At 46.3% G+C, this 16,801-nt stretch overlaps 1 protein-coding gene across 3 annotated transcripts in view; it reads right to left on the reverse strand.

The window, feature by feature from the left end:
• The window catches only part of UFSP2 (UFM1 specific peptidase 2), a 74,179-nt gene extending 58,402 nt beyond the window's left edge, over positions 1-15,777 (reverse strand). For 2 of the 3 annotated variants that reach the window (XR_013621338.1, XM_068135606.2), the window contains exons 1-4: positions 15,608-15,777; positions 15,336-15,455; positions 14,823-14,901; positions 13,590-13,773 (exon numbers count right to left, since the gene is read on the reverse strand). Coding sequence is in view for 2 of the 3 variants with exons in the window: in XM_068135606.2 (XP_067991707.2) it covers positions 13,590-13,773; positions 14,823-14,901; positions 15,336-15,455; positions 15,608-15,649 (425 nt within the window). In the remaining variant the exon portion in view is untranslated. The remainder of the gene's footprint in view (positions 1-13,589; positions 13,774-14,822; positions 14,902-15,335; positions 15,456-15,607) is intronic. The other variant, XM_068135607.2, reaches the window with a different exon arrangement.
• Between the last annotated feature and the right edge of the window lie 1,024 nt (positions 15,778-16,801).

Raw genomic sequence — 16,801 nt, forward strand, 5'->3', positions numbered from 1 at the left:
GAAGGCCCCGGATGTTTGAGGTCCATACTGTTAAAGAAGAGGAAGGGGGAGCATCGGATACAGAACAGGGGGGGGGGGGGGGCGGTAGGGTAAGATGTGGAAGAGGAGGAAGAGGTAGGGAGAGCTGTTGAAGGTGTGTCAGAGATTTCAGAATAGCTTGGAGAAAGGGAAGAATGGGGCGGACAAAAGGTTTGATGGTGATTGGGTGAGGCGCAGTGAGGTGTTATTTGAGGAGGGGGAAGAGTGAGGCAGAAGGTTGGGGGAGATGAAGGTGAAAGTTGGAAGGGGGAAGAAGCGGGGAGGACGCTTTGAGGAGGAGGGGTGAGAGGGGAGTCTAGGAGGGGAGGAGTGAGGGAGGGTCTCGGAGGGGAGGGGTGTGGGGGGAGTTTAGGAGGGAAGGGGCAAGAGGGGAGATCTGAAAGGGATGGGTGATGGGGAAGATTTGGAGGGGAGGGGCAAGGGGGAAGATTTGAAAGGGATGGGTGATGGGGAAGATTTGGAGGGGAGGAGCAAGGGGGAATATTTGAAAGAGATGGGTGATTGGGAAGATTTGGAGGGGAGGGGCAAGGGGGTGGATTTGGAGGGGAGGGGTGATGGGCAAGTTTTGAAGGGGAGGGGTGATGGGGAAGTTTTTGAGGGAAGGGGTGAGATTGGATTTTAGAAAGTGTACGATTAATGGGAAACGAACATTTATTGCAAAATGAGTTTCTTGAGACCTTCGAATCAAAAATACGTTTGAGGACGCTGAAGGATGGGTGGAGTTCTGGAGAGTTTAGGGAATGGATGAAAGAGGCACTGTAACTGTAAGAGATGGAATTTTTTATGGAATGAATAGATTTGGTGAGCAAGTCGAAAGCATCCTTTTATAGAAGAAGAAGAAAAAGGTGTTTTCGTAGACGACAGAATACAGTTCTTCAGGGGACAGTTGAAACATTTTTTAACGACGTGAACACGTGATCACAAACAATGTGGTCGAAGCACCAACGAACAAATAAGAACGAACAACGGATGAGAACAGAGAAGGGATTATTATTATTATTATTATTTTTTGTAGTTGAGATGAAAACAGACAGAGACCGAACGTGAAACGTGAAAAATAGAGACCGAAAGTAATTGCGAGCACAATCAAAGAACCGCTGAGACAGAAACAAAGCCTCAAGCCAAGGTCAGACACGGTAGCCTACTAGTACTACACTAGGCGTCAGTACTACACTGACACGATAGCGTCAGTACTACACTGACACACTGTACTTCACGTCAGTACTACACTGACACACTGTACTAGTACTACAGACACGGTAGCCTACTAGTACTACACTAGGCGTCAGAATACGCGACACGAACTAACCGACGATTCTGTACACAGGCATGAAAAACCAACACCAAGAATACTATTAAAGACACACCAATAGTTACGCACACCGAAAGAAAGATACAGTTTCGACAAAAACACAATTGTAAAGTTACTTAACTTCGAAGATGTAGAGATAGAGATAGATAGAGCGAGGGAGAGCGAGATGTAGAGATAGATAGAGCGAGGAGGAGGGAAAGAGATATAGAGGTAGATAGAGAGAGGAGGAGGGAAAGAGATATAGAGATAGATAGAGAGAGGAGGAGGGAAAGAGATGTAGAGGTTGTTACGGGGTCCTCCCGGTGACTACCTGGTCTCGGTGACCCCCGGACCGTGAGAGGAACTCCGCCAGAAAGATCTATGATTTACACGCTTTCGTAACGCAATCAATATGAATTCCAGTCAATAAGAAACCCCACACCAAGGATCCAGAGTAATCAATAATATATTCTCCAAGCAATCAACAACCATCAACAGTCAATCCAATATTACGAAAATGGCCATCTTATATATGTCCCCCCTTTCCCCACTCACGACCCCTTTTGGTCACTGTCCCTCACAATGTCTCTGGGCCCCTCCAGACCAAGGTGTAGGTCGGCTTCTCCGCACCCGGGCGGTTGAACGAACCCCTGGCTGACGTGCTCCCCAAACGTGCACGTCACGTACCGGGAACAACGGCTGCAGCGCACACCTCCTTGCCAAGCAAAGCGGGCAAAGCAATGCGCGGCTTGCCCAGCGCGCGAGGCCCAAGGTGCGACCCGTAGGCGTCCTTATAGACGGTGAGGCGAACTGTGCCGGACGCTTGGTTCCGTGCACGAACCCACGGCAACTTGACGTGTAAAGGGGTAATTACCCCGCGCAGGTAACTCCTTTCGCCAGACGGGCTTTCACACGCAGCGTCCCCCACGCTGCTCAATATCGATACCGCTCGCGTCGGAGCTCGGCGAGGAAGAGGAAGAAGATCGCCGCTTCTCCCGGACCTCGTGTCTTTTTTTCTTCCGTTTCCGGTCTCCTTTTTCCCAGAAGGGCTCCTGACCCTTTAATCACAACAACCTTTAATCGACTACACATTAAAAAGCAAAGACCTGAATAGTAATTCACATCAATTCACATAAATCCGTAACACTCCCCCCCTTCAAGAAAGAAAGTTTGAACCCAGCGAAAACTTTCTTTGCCGGCCAACTTGGATAAACAAACCAGATAACTCACCCCCCCCCCCCCCCCCAAATCATCAGTTCTCCCCGGGCCCAGTTATCACTTAAAAAGAAAGCAACAAAATTTCACACAATCCCCTAGATTAATTTCCTCTGGACCAAGCCTCAGCTACTTCTAGTTTCTCTTGAATGACGGTTAAGAGGTGGTGACCAAAGCCCCCAAATTTAAACCTCTCGATAGCACTTTTTCGGGAGGCCCAGCTGAGTATTCCCTACATGGACGCCTTAAGGAATGTGGAGTTCACGGTTAGTCCGGGGAGCCCCGGCTCGGCGGCTCCCCCGTATATAGTGCTTCAACTTCTCCAGACTCCTAACAGTTACGGTGGGACCCCTTGTCCCAGCCGTTACCTGACTGGCGGTCTCCTTCTCGGCCAGTGCTCTGCCGTTCATTCTTTCGGGAGGTGCCGTAACTCTGGGAGCCTACATAGTAATATCGGCTGCTGCCAACCCCAAAACTACTGCCAAGTTGTCCTCTTCTGTAGACCTCTCGACGCCGACGAAATGCCTTCCCTACTGTTATGGTCCGACCCTCCAAATCCTTACCATTCCAATTCTTCTCTGCCTCTCTGGCGTCTCTTGTGCTTGCAAACGTGACAAAGCCGAACCCTCTTGACCATTGCGTTTCCCTGTCTTTTACCACCCGCACTTCCACCAGCGGCCCATATCTGTTGAAGACAGAGGTCAGAACTTCTTCCTCTGTGTTGAAGTTCAGTCCCCCTACAAATAACTTGGAACTTTTGTCGCCATCCCGAGCGGGGGTGGTGTTATTTCCCCTGCGGGGCTCTTTACCCACCCTCGGGTTACCATAAATTTGCCCCCCGGCCAAATCATTCCCGATAATCACAGATACTCCCTCTACAGGAAGCGTGGCTTGTAAACCGACGGTGACCGGTCCTGACACCAAATCGGATTCCAAATGGATGACATGAAGTGGGGCACTAACACAGCCACCGATCCCTTGTAACCGAACACTATCACCAGTTGCGGTACTCTTTGACAATGGCAAAATGCCTTCAAGCATTAAGGATTGATGGGCTCCTGTGTCCCTCAAAACCCTAACCGGTCTTGGGTTAGTCAAGTCTCCCTTGAGTGAGACCAACCCCTCATAAATAAATGGTTGGTAACTCTTCTGTGGGCGATTTCTTACGCTTGCCATCGCATTCGGAGTGGTAATAGTCGGACTCCGCTCTGGGTCTTCCCTTTTCATGAGGTAACAACTGGACATCAAGTGTCCAGGTTTCTTGCAAAAAGCGCAAGTAGGCCTGGAGGAAAAACTCGTGGTCTGCCTCGGGCCCCCCGAAAAATAAGTTTGTCTTGGGCCCGTAGCCCTCTGATTTCGAACAGGTGGGGTATCCGCGTTGTCCCCATAATCCTCTCGAGGCCGCCGCCATGTATTGTCGTTCTCCGCACCGGGTGTTCCATAACTCCCCTGCTGAAGTCTAGGCGAGGAGCTAGGTGTGTGGACCCCTATCCGGTGTGTTAAGGCATAATCATCTGCCATGGTGGCTGCGTCCCACAACTTTGGTACTTTCTTTTCCTGCAGGTACACTTTGATGTCCTCGTGGACACACTGTTGAAATTCCTCCACCAGGATCAAGTCACGCAATGTTTCGAAGTCTTTCCCGACTCCTTTTGACTCACACCACCGATCAAACATGTTTTCCTTCACTCTGGCAAACTCCACATGGGTTTCACTCTCCCTCTTCCTGGCATTCCTGAATTTTTGCCGGTAAGCTTCAGGAACCAACTCATAGGCTTTGAGGATGTGCTTCTTCAATACCTCATAATCTGCACATTGGTCCATTGGTAGCGCCGAATAAATCTCTTGAGCTTTACCCACCAGCACACTTTGCACTAGTATGGTCCAGGCCTCCTCCGGCCAGTTTAACTGTCGAGCCACTTTCTAAAAGTGTGGAAAAAATTTAGCGACTTCCTTTTCACTGAAGGGTGGAACCAGCCTCACATGTCTGCCACATCCCAGGTGTTCTGGCTAGGTGTCGACCCCGTCAGCAAGGGTGGTACCTCTCCCCGTTCTCTCATTAAATCCAGCTCCTTGAATTTAATCTCTTGCTGAAGCGCCAGATCACGTTCCTTCAACTCCCTTTCGGCTTTTCTCTCCTCTGCTTCGAGTTCCCTGGCAGCTCTCCTCTCCTCTGCTTTTCTACCTTCTAACCTTTCCTGGAGTTCTCGTTCCACTCTCCTTTCCTCTGCTTGTTTCTCTTCTCTCCTCTCTTCTGCTTTCCTTTCTTCTTCTGCTCTTTCCTTTTCTGCTTTCCTTTCTTCTTCTTTTAACCTTTCCTGGAGTTCTCATTCCACTCTCCTTTCCTCTGCTTGTTTCTCTTCTCTCCTCTCTTCTGCTTTCCTTTCCTCTTCTGCTCTTTCCTTTTCTGCTTTCCTTTCTTCTTCTTTGATCCGTTCCTGGCTCCGTAATTGCAACTCCAGTTTCCAGAGCTCAACGTCTTCTGGTTCTTCGGGTAGCCACTGCCAGGCTAACTCGTCCCATGTTCCTAATCCCACCACAGATTGTATCACCGTGGTTTGCAACTCTGCCTTCCTCAAATTAGTTCGGACCTCCAAGTGAAAATGTTTGGCCAATTTCAAGAGGTCCGCTTTTAGTAACGCTCGGAACTGTGCCTCACTAGGTGTTACCGCAAAGTTCTGTGCAACAAACGCCATGGTGACTATCGTTAACACCTGTTAACCTTCACCCAAGACTTTACCACAATTTCTCAAAAATTTACCAATTAATAATTAATTAATTAATTTTAATTAATAAAAATTATTATTTTATTATGTTATACAATTTTAGATCCCGGAATTCAATTGGACGAGCCCCCAATTCTGTTACGGGGTCCTCCCGGTGACTACCTTGTCTCGGTGACCCCCGGACCGTGAGAGGAACTCCGCCAGAAAGATCTATGATTTACACGCTTTCATAACGCAATCAATATGAATTCCAGTCAATAAGAAACGACCAAGGATCCAGAGTAATCAATAATATATTCTCCAAGCAATCAACAACCATCAACAGTCAATCCAATATTACTAAGATGGCCATCTTATATATGTCCCCCCTTTCCCCACTCACGACCCCTTTTGGTCACTGTCCCTCACAATGTCTCTGGGCCCCTCCAGACCAAGGTGTAGGTCGGCTTCTCCGCACCCGGGCGGTTGAACGAACCCCTGGCTGACGTGCTCCCCAAACGTGCACGTCACGTACCGGGAACAACGGCTGCAGCGCACACCTCCTTGCCAAGCAAAGCGGGCAAAGCAACGCGCGGCTTGCCCAGCGTGCGAGGCCCAAGGTGCGACCCGTAGGCGTCCTTATAGACGGTGAGGCGAACTGTGCCGGACGCTTGGTTCCGTGCACGAACCCACGGCAACTTGACGTGTAAAGGGGTAATTACCCCGCGCAGGTAACTCCTTTCGCCAGACGGGCTTTCACACGCAGCGTCCCCCACGCTGCTCAATATCGATACCGCTCGCGTCGGAGCTCGGCGAGGAAGAGGAAGAAGATCGCCGCTTCTCCCGGACCTCGTGTCTTTTTTTCATCTGTTTCCGGTCTCCTTTTTCCCAGAAGGGCTCCTGACCCTTTAATCACAACAACCTTTAATCGACTACACATTAATAAGCAAAGACCTGAATAGTAATTCACATCAATTCACATAAATCCGTAACAAGGTAGATTGAGAGAGGAGGAGGGAAAGAGATATAGAGGTAGATTGAGAGAGGAAGAGGGAAAGAGATGTAGAGGTAGATTGAGAGAGGAGGAGGGAAAGAGATAGAGAGATAGATAGAGAGAGGAGAAGAGAAGAGATATAGAGATAGATAGAGAGAGGAGGAGGGAAAGAGATGCAGAGGGAGATTGAGAGAGGAGGAGGGAAAGAGATACAGAGATAGATAGAGAGAGGAGGAGGGAAAGAGATATAGAGGTAGATTGAGAGAGGAGAAGAGAAAGAGATATAGAGATAGATAGAGATATAGAGATAGATAGAGAGAGGAGGAGGGAAAGAGATATAGAGATAGATAGAGATATAGAGATAGAGATATAGAGATAGATAGAGATATAGAGATAGATAGAGATATAGAGACAGATAGAGATATAGAGATAGATAGAGATATAGAGATAGCTAGAGATATAGATAGAGATAGAGATAGATAGAGATTTAGAGACAGATAGAGATATAGAGATAGATAGAGATATAGAGATAGATAGAGATAGAGATAGAGATAGAGATATAGAGATTTAGAGACAGATGGAGATATAGAGACAGATAGAGATATAGAGATAGATAGAGATATAGAGACAGACAGAGATATAGAGATAGATAGAGATATAGAGATAGATAGAGATACAGAGATAGATAGAGATATAGAGATAGATATAGAGATAGATAGAGATATAGAGACAGATAGAGATATAGAGACAGATAGAGATATAGAGATAGATAGAGATATAGAGATAGATAGAGATATAGAGATAGATATAGATATAGAGATAGATAGAGATATAGAGATAGATAGAGATATAGAGATAGATAGAGATATAGAGATAGATAGAGAGAGGAGAAGAGAAAGAGATATAGAGATAGATAGAGATATAGAGATAGATAGAGAGAGGAGAAGAGAAAGAGATATAGAGATAGATAGAGATATAGAGATAGATAGAGAGAGGAGAAGAGAAAGAGATATAGAGATATAGAGATAGATAGAGAGAGGAGAAGAGAAAGAGATATAGAGATAGATAGAGATATAGAGATAGATAGAGATATAGAGACAGATAGAGAGAGGAGGAAGGAAAGAGATATAGAGATAGATAGAGAGAGGAGGAGGGAAAGAGATATAGAGGTAGATTGAGAGAGAGGAGAAGAGAAAGAGATATAGAGATAGATAGAGATATAGAGACAGATAGAGAGAGGAGGAAGGAAAGAGATATAGAGATAGATAGAGAGAGGAGGAGGGAAAGAGATATAGAGGTAGATTGAGAGAGAAGAGAAGAGAAAGAGATATAGAGGTAGATTGAGAGAGGAGAAGGGAAAGAGATATAGCGGTAGATTGAGAGAGGAGGAGGGAAAGAGATATAGAGATAGATAGAGAGAGGAGGAGGGAAAGAGATGTAGAGATAGATAGAGAGAGGAGGAGGGAAAGAGATGTAGAGATAGATAGAGAGAGGAGGAGGGAAAGAGATGTAGAGGTAGATTAAGAGAGAAGGAGGGAAAGAGATATAGAGGTAGATTGAGAGAGGAGGAGGGAAAGAGATATAGAGATAGATAGAAAGAGGAGGAGGGAAAGAGATATAGAGGTAGATTGAGAGAGAAGAGAAGAGAAAGAGATATAGAGGTAGATTGAGAGAGGAGAAGGGAAAGAGATATAGCGGTAGATTGAGAGAGGAGCAGGGAAAGAGATATAGAGATAGATAGAGAGAGGAGGAGGGAAAGAGATGTAGAGATAGATAGAGAGAGGAGGAGGGAAAGAGATGTAGAGGTAGATTAAGAGAGAAGGAGGGAAAGAGATATAGAGGTAGATTGAGAGAGGAGAAGGGAAAGAGATATAGAGATAGATAGAGAGAGGAGGAGGGAAAGAGATATAGAGGTAGATTGAGAGAGAAGAGAAGAGAAAGAGATATAGAGGTAGATTGAGAGAGGAGAAGGGAAAGAGATATAGCGGTAGATTGAGAGAGGAGGAGGGAAAGAGATATAGAGATAGATAGAGAGAGGAGGAGGGAAAGAGATGTAGAGATAGATAGAGAGAGGAGGAGGGAAAGAGATGTAGAGATAGATAGAGAGAGGAGGAGGGAAAGAGATGTAGAGGTAGATTAAGAGAGAAGGAGGGAAAGAGATATAGAGGTAGATTGAGAGAGGAGGAGGGAAAGAGATACAGAGATCGATAGAGAGAGGAGGAGGGAAAGAGATGTAGAGATAGATAGAGAGAGGAGGAGGGAAAGAGATATAGCGGTAGATTGAGAGAGGAGGAGGGAAAGAGATATAGAGATAGATAGAGAGAGGAGGAGGGAAAGAGATGTAGAGATAGATAGAGAGAGGAGGAGGGAAAGAGATGTAGAGGTAGATTAAGAGAGAAGGAGGGAAAGAGATATAGAGGTAGATTGAGAGAGGAGAAGGGAAAGAGATATAGAGATAGATAGAGAGAGGAGGAGGGAAAGAGATAAAGAGGTAGATTGAGAGAGGAGAAGGGAAAGAGATATAGAGATAGATAGAGAGAGGAGGAGGGAAAGAGATGTAGAGGTAGATAAAGAAAGGAGGAGGGAAAGAGATGTAGAGATAGATAGAGAGAGGAGGAGGGAAAGAGATGTAGAGGTAGATTAAGAGAGGAGGAGGGAAAGAGATATTGAGATAGATTGAGAGAGGAGAAGGGAAAGAGATATAGCGGTAGATTGAGAAAGGAGGAGGGAAAGAGATATAGCGGTAGATAGAGAGAGGAGGAGGGAAAGAGATATTGAGATAGATAGAGAGAGGAGGAGGGAAAGAGATGTAGAGGTAGATTGAGAGAGGGGGAGGGAAAGAGATATAGAGGTAGATTGAGAGAGGAGGAGGGAAAGAGATATAGAGGTAGATTGAGAGAGGAGGAGGGAAAGAGATATAGAGATAGATAGAGAGGAGGAGGAGGGAAAGAGATATAGAGGTAGATAGATAGAGGAGGAGGGAAAGAGATATAGAGGTAGATAGAGAGAGGAGGAGGGAAAGAGATATAGAGATAGATAGAGAGAGGAGGAGGGAAAGAGATGCAGAGGTAGATTGAGAGAGGAGGAGGGAAAGAGATAAAGAGGTACATTGAGAGAGGAGGAGGGAAAGAGATATAGAGATAGATAGAGAGAGGAGGAGGGAAAGAGATATAGAGGTAGATAGAGAGAGGAGGAGGGAAAGAGATATAGAGATAGATAGAGAGAGGAGGAGGGAAGAGATGTCGAGGTAGATTGAGAGAGGAGGAGGGAAAGAGATATAGAGGTAGATTGAGAGAGGAGGAGGGAAAGAGATATAGAGATAGATAGAGAGAGGAGGAGGGAAAGAGATACAGAGGTAGATTGAGAGAGGAGGAGGGAAAGAGATATAGAGGTAGATAGAGAGAGGAGGAGGGAAAGAGATATGGAGGTATATAGAGAGAGGAGGAGGGAAAGAGATGTAGAGGTAGATAGAGAGAGGAGGAGGGAAAGAGATATCGAGGGAGATTGAGAGAGGAGGAGGGAAAGAGTTATAGAGATAGATAGAGAGAGGAGGAGGGAAAGAGATATAGAGGTAGATAGAGAGAGGAGGAGTGAAAGAGTTATAGAGGTAGATTGAGAGAGGAGGAGGGAAAGAGATATCGAGGTAGATTGAGAGAGGAGGAGGGAGAGAGATATAGAAGGAGATAGAGAGAGGAGGAGGGAAAGAGATATCGAGGTAGACAGAGAGAGGAGGAGGGAAAGAGATATAGAGATAGATAGAGAGATTTTTAGATTTTTTTTTAGATAGATAGATGGATTCGTTTTGGTTCTCTCTCTTACTTATATCCATTCCCGGTGTGTGCCCCGGTTTAGAATAGGTACACTGTATCCCTGCGTGTCGTAAGAGGCGACTAAAAGGGTTGGCGTCAGGAAGGGCATCCGGCCATAAAAACATTGCCTCAAAACGAGAACCATGACAATGACGACTACATATGGGCCGGGTACAGCCCGAAGTACCCCGTGGGGGACCCCACTCCCTCTCGTCAAAACGTGGAGATGCCCGACGTGGAGATCGGTTTCTGAGATTTGGGACATGGAATGTAGGGACAATGACAGGGAGATCAGGAGAAGTGGTGGAAGTATTGGTCAGAAGAAGAGTAGACATATGTTGTGTGCAGGAGACGAGATGGAAGGGAAGTGGTGTGAGAATGGTGAAGGGTAGGCAGGGACAGAAATACAAGTTTGTGTGGCAAGGGTGCCCGGAGGGCATGAATGGTGTTGGTGTCCTGTTTTCTGAGGAGTTTGTAGACAGTGTGGTGAGTGTGACTAGAGTGAGTGAAAGGTTGATGATGGTGAAAATGATGATTGGAAAGCTCTTAGTGAACATCATCTCGGGATATGCTCTGCAGGTTGGTCGGAGCGATAAAGAGAAGGACAAGTTCTGGTGTGCTATAGAGAAGCTGATGGAAAACGTGAAAGATGAGGAAGTTGTTGTGGTAGGAGGAGACCGAAATGGACATGTGGGAAGGAGTATGGACGGTTTTGAGGGAGTTCATGGGGGTTACGGATATGGTGTGAGAAATGGAGAAGGTGAAAGGATTTTTGAGTTTGCTGATGGAGCTGATTTGTTGATTTGTAATACTCAGTTCCAGAAAGAGGATAATAAGCTTGTTACATACACGTCAGGTGGGTCGACGACAACCGTTGACTACCTGCTGGTGCGTAGGCGAGATAGGGGGCACCTCCGGGACACAAAGGTGATCCCGGGGGAAGAGGCTGTTTCACAGCACCACTTGGTTGTCTGCGACATAAGGGTGAAAGGTGTGAGGAGAGCTCGGCGGGTGAAGTACCAACCGAGAACGAAGGTGTGGAGGTTGAAAGAGGTGACAGTGAGGGAGGCATTAAAAAAGAGGCTGAGTATGGTGGAGGATGATGTGGTTGAGCTTGAAAGTGGTTGGATGTCAATGAAAGATAGTCTGTTGGGAGCCGTTGGTGAGGTATGTGGATGGGCAAAAGGACCACCGAGGCACTCGGAAACATGGTGGTGGGATGATGATGTTGGAAAGAAGATTGACGAAAAGAGGAAGAAGTTCAATGAGTGGCAGAAGGCGGAGGGTATGGGGGCAGAAAAGGCACAGCATGAAAGTTATAAGGCAGCCAACAAGGCTGCAAAGAAAGAGGTAGCAAAGGCACAGCACAGGAGGCATGTACGAAAATGTTCGGAGAGCGCTTGGATTCGGAAGAGGGTCAGAGAGCGGTATTCAGGATTGCAAAGCAGATAGCGCAAGAGAGGTGTGATGTGATGGGGTGAGTTGATTGAAGGATGAAGTTGGACAAATCGTTGTGGACCCAGATGGAATTAAAGGAAGATGGAAGAGATATATGGAAATACTGTTGAATGCAGGGAATGAATGGGATGGCAACATAGAGAATAACCCAGTTTTAGGACCGGCAGAGAAGATAACCGAGGAGGAAGTTGAGGAAGCGATAAAAGCAATGAAGAGTAGAAAAGCGGAAGGGCCGACGGGAGTTGTGAGAGACATGTTGAAGGCAGCGGGAAATTGGGGTGTGAAGAGAATGACAGAGATCTGCAATCTGGTGGTGAAAGAAGGCCGCATTCCAGTGGATTGGGAACTGAGTACCCTCGTCCCTCTATACAAGGGGAAAGGTGACCCTCTGGACTGTGGCTCGTATCGAGCGATAAAGTTATTGGAGCATGGAATGAAGGTATTGGAAAGGGTGTTGGAGAGGAGGATAAGGAAGAAAGTGAAGATTGACGAAATGCAGTTTTGATTTATGCCAGGAAGAGGAACGACAGACGCGCTTTTTATTGTGAGGCAGTTGCAGGAGCAGTATATGGAGAAGAGGGAGAAGTTCTTTCTTGGGTTTGTTGATCTGGAGAAAGCATTCGATAGGGTTCCACGTGAAGTAGTGACATGGGCATTGAGGAAGTTAGGAGTGGAGGAATGGTTGATCAGAGTAGTGATGGCAATGTACAAAAGAGTGTGCACAGCTGTAAGGATGAAGGACAGGAACAGTGGTGAGTTTGAGGTGAAGGTGGGAGTGCATCAGGGGTCGGTACTAAGTCCACTACTATTTGTAGCTGTGATGGAGGTGCTGGCTCAGAACGTAAAGGAGGGTTTACCGTGGGAGTTGTTGTATGCAGATGATCTGGTGTTGATTGCAGAAAGTATTGATGGACTGAAGGAGAAGATGAACAAGTGGAAGGAATGTATGGAGACAATAGGTCTGAAGGTGAATATCGGAAAAACGAAGGTGATGGCAAGTGGTAAAGCATGTGGTGAGGTGGAAAGAACTGGGAAGTGGCCGTGTGCTGTGTTGTGTGCAGGAAGGGTGTCGGAGTGAATTCCATTCAATGTACAATGTGCGCTGAGTGGGTTCATCAAAAATGTAGTGGTTTGAGAGTGTCATTAACCAGTGTGGCAGCTACATTCAAGTGTAAGGTGTGCACAGAAGGAGCTGCAGATGGAGGAAATGTTGAGTTGGATCTTGGAGATGGCGTGAAGCTGGAAGGTGTGAAAACATTTTGTTACCTCGGAGACATGCTGAATGGAGAAGGTGGATCAGACTCGGCAACGGTTGCTCGAGTGAGATGTGCATGGAAGAAGTTTCGGGAACTGATTGGCGTGCTGACGAGGAGCGGAGTGTCATTGAAGCTGAAGGGAAAGGTGTATGCTGCATGTGTGAGAAGTGTTGTGATTTATGGGAGTGAGACATGGGTAATGAACGTAGAGCAGCAACGAGGCTGGAAAGGGGTGGAAATGCGAATGGTTCGGTGGATGTGTGGAGTATCGTTGAGAGAGAGGAAGACAAATGATGAATTGCGAAATATGATGGGAATAGAGCCTGTGATTGATGCTGTGAAGAGGAATAGGTTGAGATGGTTTGGTCATGTGTTGAGGAAAGATGAAAGTGACTGGTTGAAAAGAGTGATGGGAATGAATGTAGAAGGAAGTAGAGGACAGGGAAGACCGAGAAAGACTTGGCTACAGATGGTCGAAGAAGAAATGCGGGCAAGGGGGTTAACAAGGGGAGATGCAGAAAATAGGGCAAAATGGAGAACATTGTCATGGGGACCGCAAGGCTAACCCCCGCTCTTGCAGGGAAAATGGCCTTAAATGCCTGTTTTGTGTTGTTGTCTTACTTATATCCATGTTATCTGGAGATAACATATATATTATATTATATATCTATCTATCTATCTATATCTATCTATATATATCTATATATATCTATATCTATATATATATCTATATATATATATATATATATATATATATATATATATATATATATATATATATATATATATATATAAAGGAGTACCTGTATGAAATAGCAGTACCTCATGAGCGTAAGGAGGTCTGAGCACGGTTTCGTTGGTGGAAATGCAGGCAACGGAGATGGCGATCCTCCATTTGGCCAGAAGAATAGCCCAGTATCTTTGAGTCGGAGCGAAACTTCGGTCGAGTCCATTCTCTCCCGTAGCTCTGAGATCGCTCTCTGCACCCCTTCTGCCACTCCCTCCTCTGTGCAGTCGCACCACGTATATAACGGCACACTATTAGCTACTCATTCAATAAGAACCCAGAATTAGCACTGGCACAATCTCCATGCACCAAAGGTAGCATAAAAAGTCAGCTGCAGACTAGACATCCACCACCTTTCCAAGTCATTCCTTTAAAAAGCAGAACAAGTCCGAATCTACAATGCCTCTGTTCATAGCTCATTGGAGTACTGCTCTCCTCTAAGGGCTGGCGTCCACACCTCACACCTGACTCTCATGTGTCCGGTGGATTCTATGAAGCTCTCAACATTATTGGCATCTCCCACGTTGAGGCCAAAGAGCAAGACCTGTCGATCTCCCATCCTCGATGGGTCGGTGGCCTCATTTTTTTTTTACCGAGTCTCCTCTATCTTGCTTCCTCTGACTAGTCTCCATACCCCCACTCAGCTCTCCCACAATTCACACGTTCTTCCAGTAACCTCCAAATGGTTAAAACTCCCAAAAACCCAGGCTGACTGCAGAACTTCACGCTTTTATCCCATTTATGGAACCACCTGCTGGAGGCTGTTCAATCCCACTCTTCCATTCCACATGTCAAGCATATGATACAGAATCATCTCGTGTCACCCCTTCTACCTGCGATCATTTCCTACCCCCATTAACTCTACCTAACCGAACCTTCTTACTTCTATATTACTGTGTTTCTTCTACTGTTCTCTCCTCTTTTTTTGTCCGTTCTTCCCCTCGCTTGTAGCCTGCACCTGTGGCTCTGTTGTCAGTACGTCGCCTATTTACCCTGCCATCTCTTGCTCTTCCGTGATCCTATATCTAGAACACAAATCGTGGGGGTCACTACAGACAGGAAGCTCAAATGGGCCAGCCACTCTCAACTCCCTCTGAGACTATTTTTTAGTTTAATCGCATTCCTCAAACAAACAGAAAAATTCCAAGGAACAAACAAATCAATGCCTCAAATACACAGTTGCCGCCATGTTTTTTTTTTGCAACACGACGTAATCAACTACAGACGTAAACACGAACACTACTTTATACAATTTTTCATGAACATACCAGTGTGGTCATTGCACAATATGTCGAGGTCTCCACTGCCGACCAAACGCACCCAAATTCCATCAGCTCTTTTCATTTCCTGCAAAACAACCGTTCATTCCTGGTCATCACCTCCACCACGATTACATCATAAAAAACAAGAACGGCATTCGGTAGAGAGCATACCGCCACCAAGCTGAACAGTTTACGTTTTGTATCCCACCGATAGGCCGGATCTGGATTCGGACCTGAACCAAAATCTAATCGGCTTGTTCTCGTCACCAAACCAACTCATCCACCAAGTTTTGTCATAATCCATCTCTAACTTTTTGAAATATCATGCTATATATCATTTTTGAAGGTGATTTGGGACCGGATTTTGGAATTTGTTCCAGGATGGCAGCGATAATTATTGGCCTCTTCACGAAACACACCATTGGGGCCTTTAAAGGTCCACCAACTAATGCTAGCACATGGAACACCCAGTTTAACACGCATCTGAGGAACAGTGGAGCTTGTGTTGCAACATCCCACCTGGGAAGCACCTATCCACCAGTTTGTAGTCGAGGCGGTGTTACGTGCTGCTCCCCAAACCCCCTGGTGACGGTGTACCTCCGAGCCCCGAGAGGAGTCACGGCAGAAAAATGTGTTATTCTGTATGTCAAAGATCAATGGTGAAGCCACACCAATTGTTACCAACAAACAAATATTGTATTAAGATCACACAAGAATAATAGTACAACAACAATAGTAATCACTTGTACAACCAATATATATTTCCTATGATGGTACCATCAGGTTCGTACAATATAACTCACTGTGCTCCAAGTGAGTGAAAAGAAGAACATTCCCCAATGTCTCTATTCCGGCATCAAGCCCAAGTCGATCCGCTCCAGCGATCGTCAGGACGATGTCCAATCGAGACCAGAATCCCGTTCGGATGACAGTCACAGTCACGCGGCCAAAGCTGCGCAAAGGTGCCCTCAAGGCGACGGGGAAATCCAAAGGCGCCCTCCAGGCGACTGGGAAATCACACCCTCGGGTATGGACGTTCCACGGCTCACAGTCGGCGAACCACAAATTAACCTTCAAAAGCCACGTTGCACACACATACACCAGATTAACGTCTGAATGTGGTGAAAATGGTTGAAGTGAGATGAAACCTTGAGCGAAGCGCAAGTCCTGCGCGAGTCAAAATGGCCGACGGCCCGCTCTCGTGGCGTAACGGCACTCTGATGATTCTCTCTGGAATCAACCACAAAACCTGTCACGCAGGTTGATCTGTCACAGCGATAACAACTCTGTCGCAGGAATCCCTTTCCTGGGAAACCCAAAGTTCACTCGTGACTCTCGTTCGTCAACGTTCGCTCAGACCTCAAAGCAGCTCGGCTTTCTTGTCAAACTCACTCGCTCCGCCTTCTCTCTCTCTCTTCTTCCTCTTCGCCGTCCAGTTTCCGATCCGGTTTCCGGTTTCTTTTAAGTCTAACTTTTTCACCTTTTGAAAACAGTTCATAAACAATAAACCTTTTGAAAACAATAATAGTACATGGAATCAAAAATGTTTACAGTGGATGAAAACCACAACCACAGAAGTGACGAATCCGTAACAGCGGGAATCCGACACAGACAAGACAACTCAAGGTAAGTGCACTAGCTCAGCACCACCCTGTCTGAAAATGTCAATCGTAGGGACATTAATTGACAAAGGACCATTAACTTTCTTGGGCAAACCACATTTCAACATTGGCCTCCAAAGCCAGCCACTGACTGGGCACATCCTCAATCGTACAAAGTCCTTCCTTGACACACCTGAACTCCTATTCACCTACAAGGCTTTCATCCACAGCTTGAGGGAGTACTGCTCTCCCCTCTGGGCTGGCTCCCCAACCTCACACACCTTGCTCAGCTTTACGCCACAGAAACCAAGGCCATCAAGATCACTGGAATCTCCCACAATGCAGCTGAGTCTATGGGCCTATCACTCTGACAATGCAGACAGG

Source organism: Myxine glutinosa, chromosome 14, assembly GCF_964187855.1.
Source record: "Myxine glutinosa chromosome 14, kmMyxGlut1.1, whole genome shotgun sequence".
NCBI classification, from domain to species: domain Eukaryota; kingdom Metazoa; phylum Chordata; class Myxini; order Myxiniformes; family Myxinidae; genus Myxine; species Myxine glutinosa.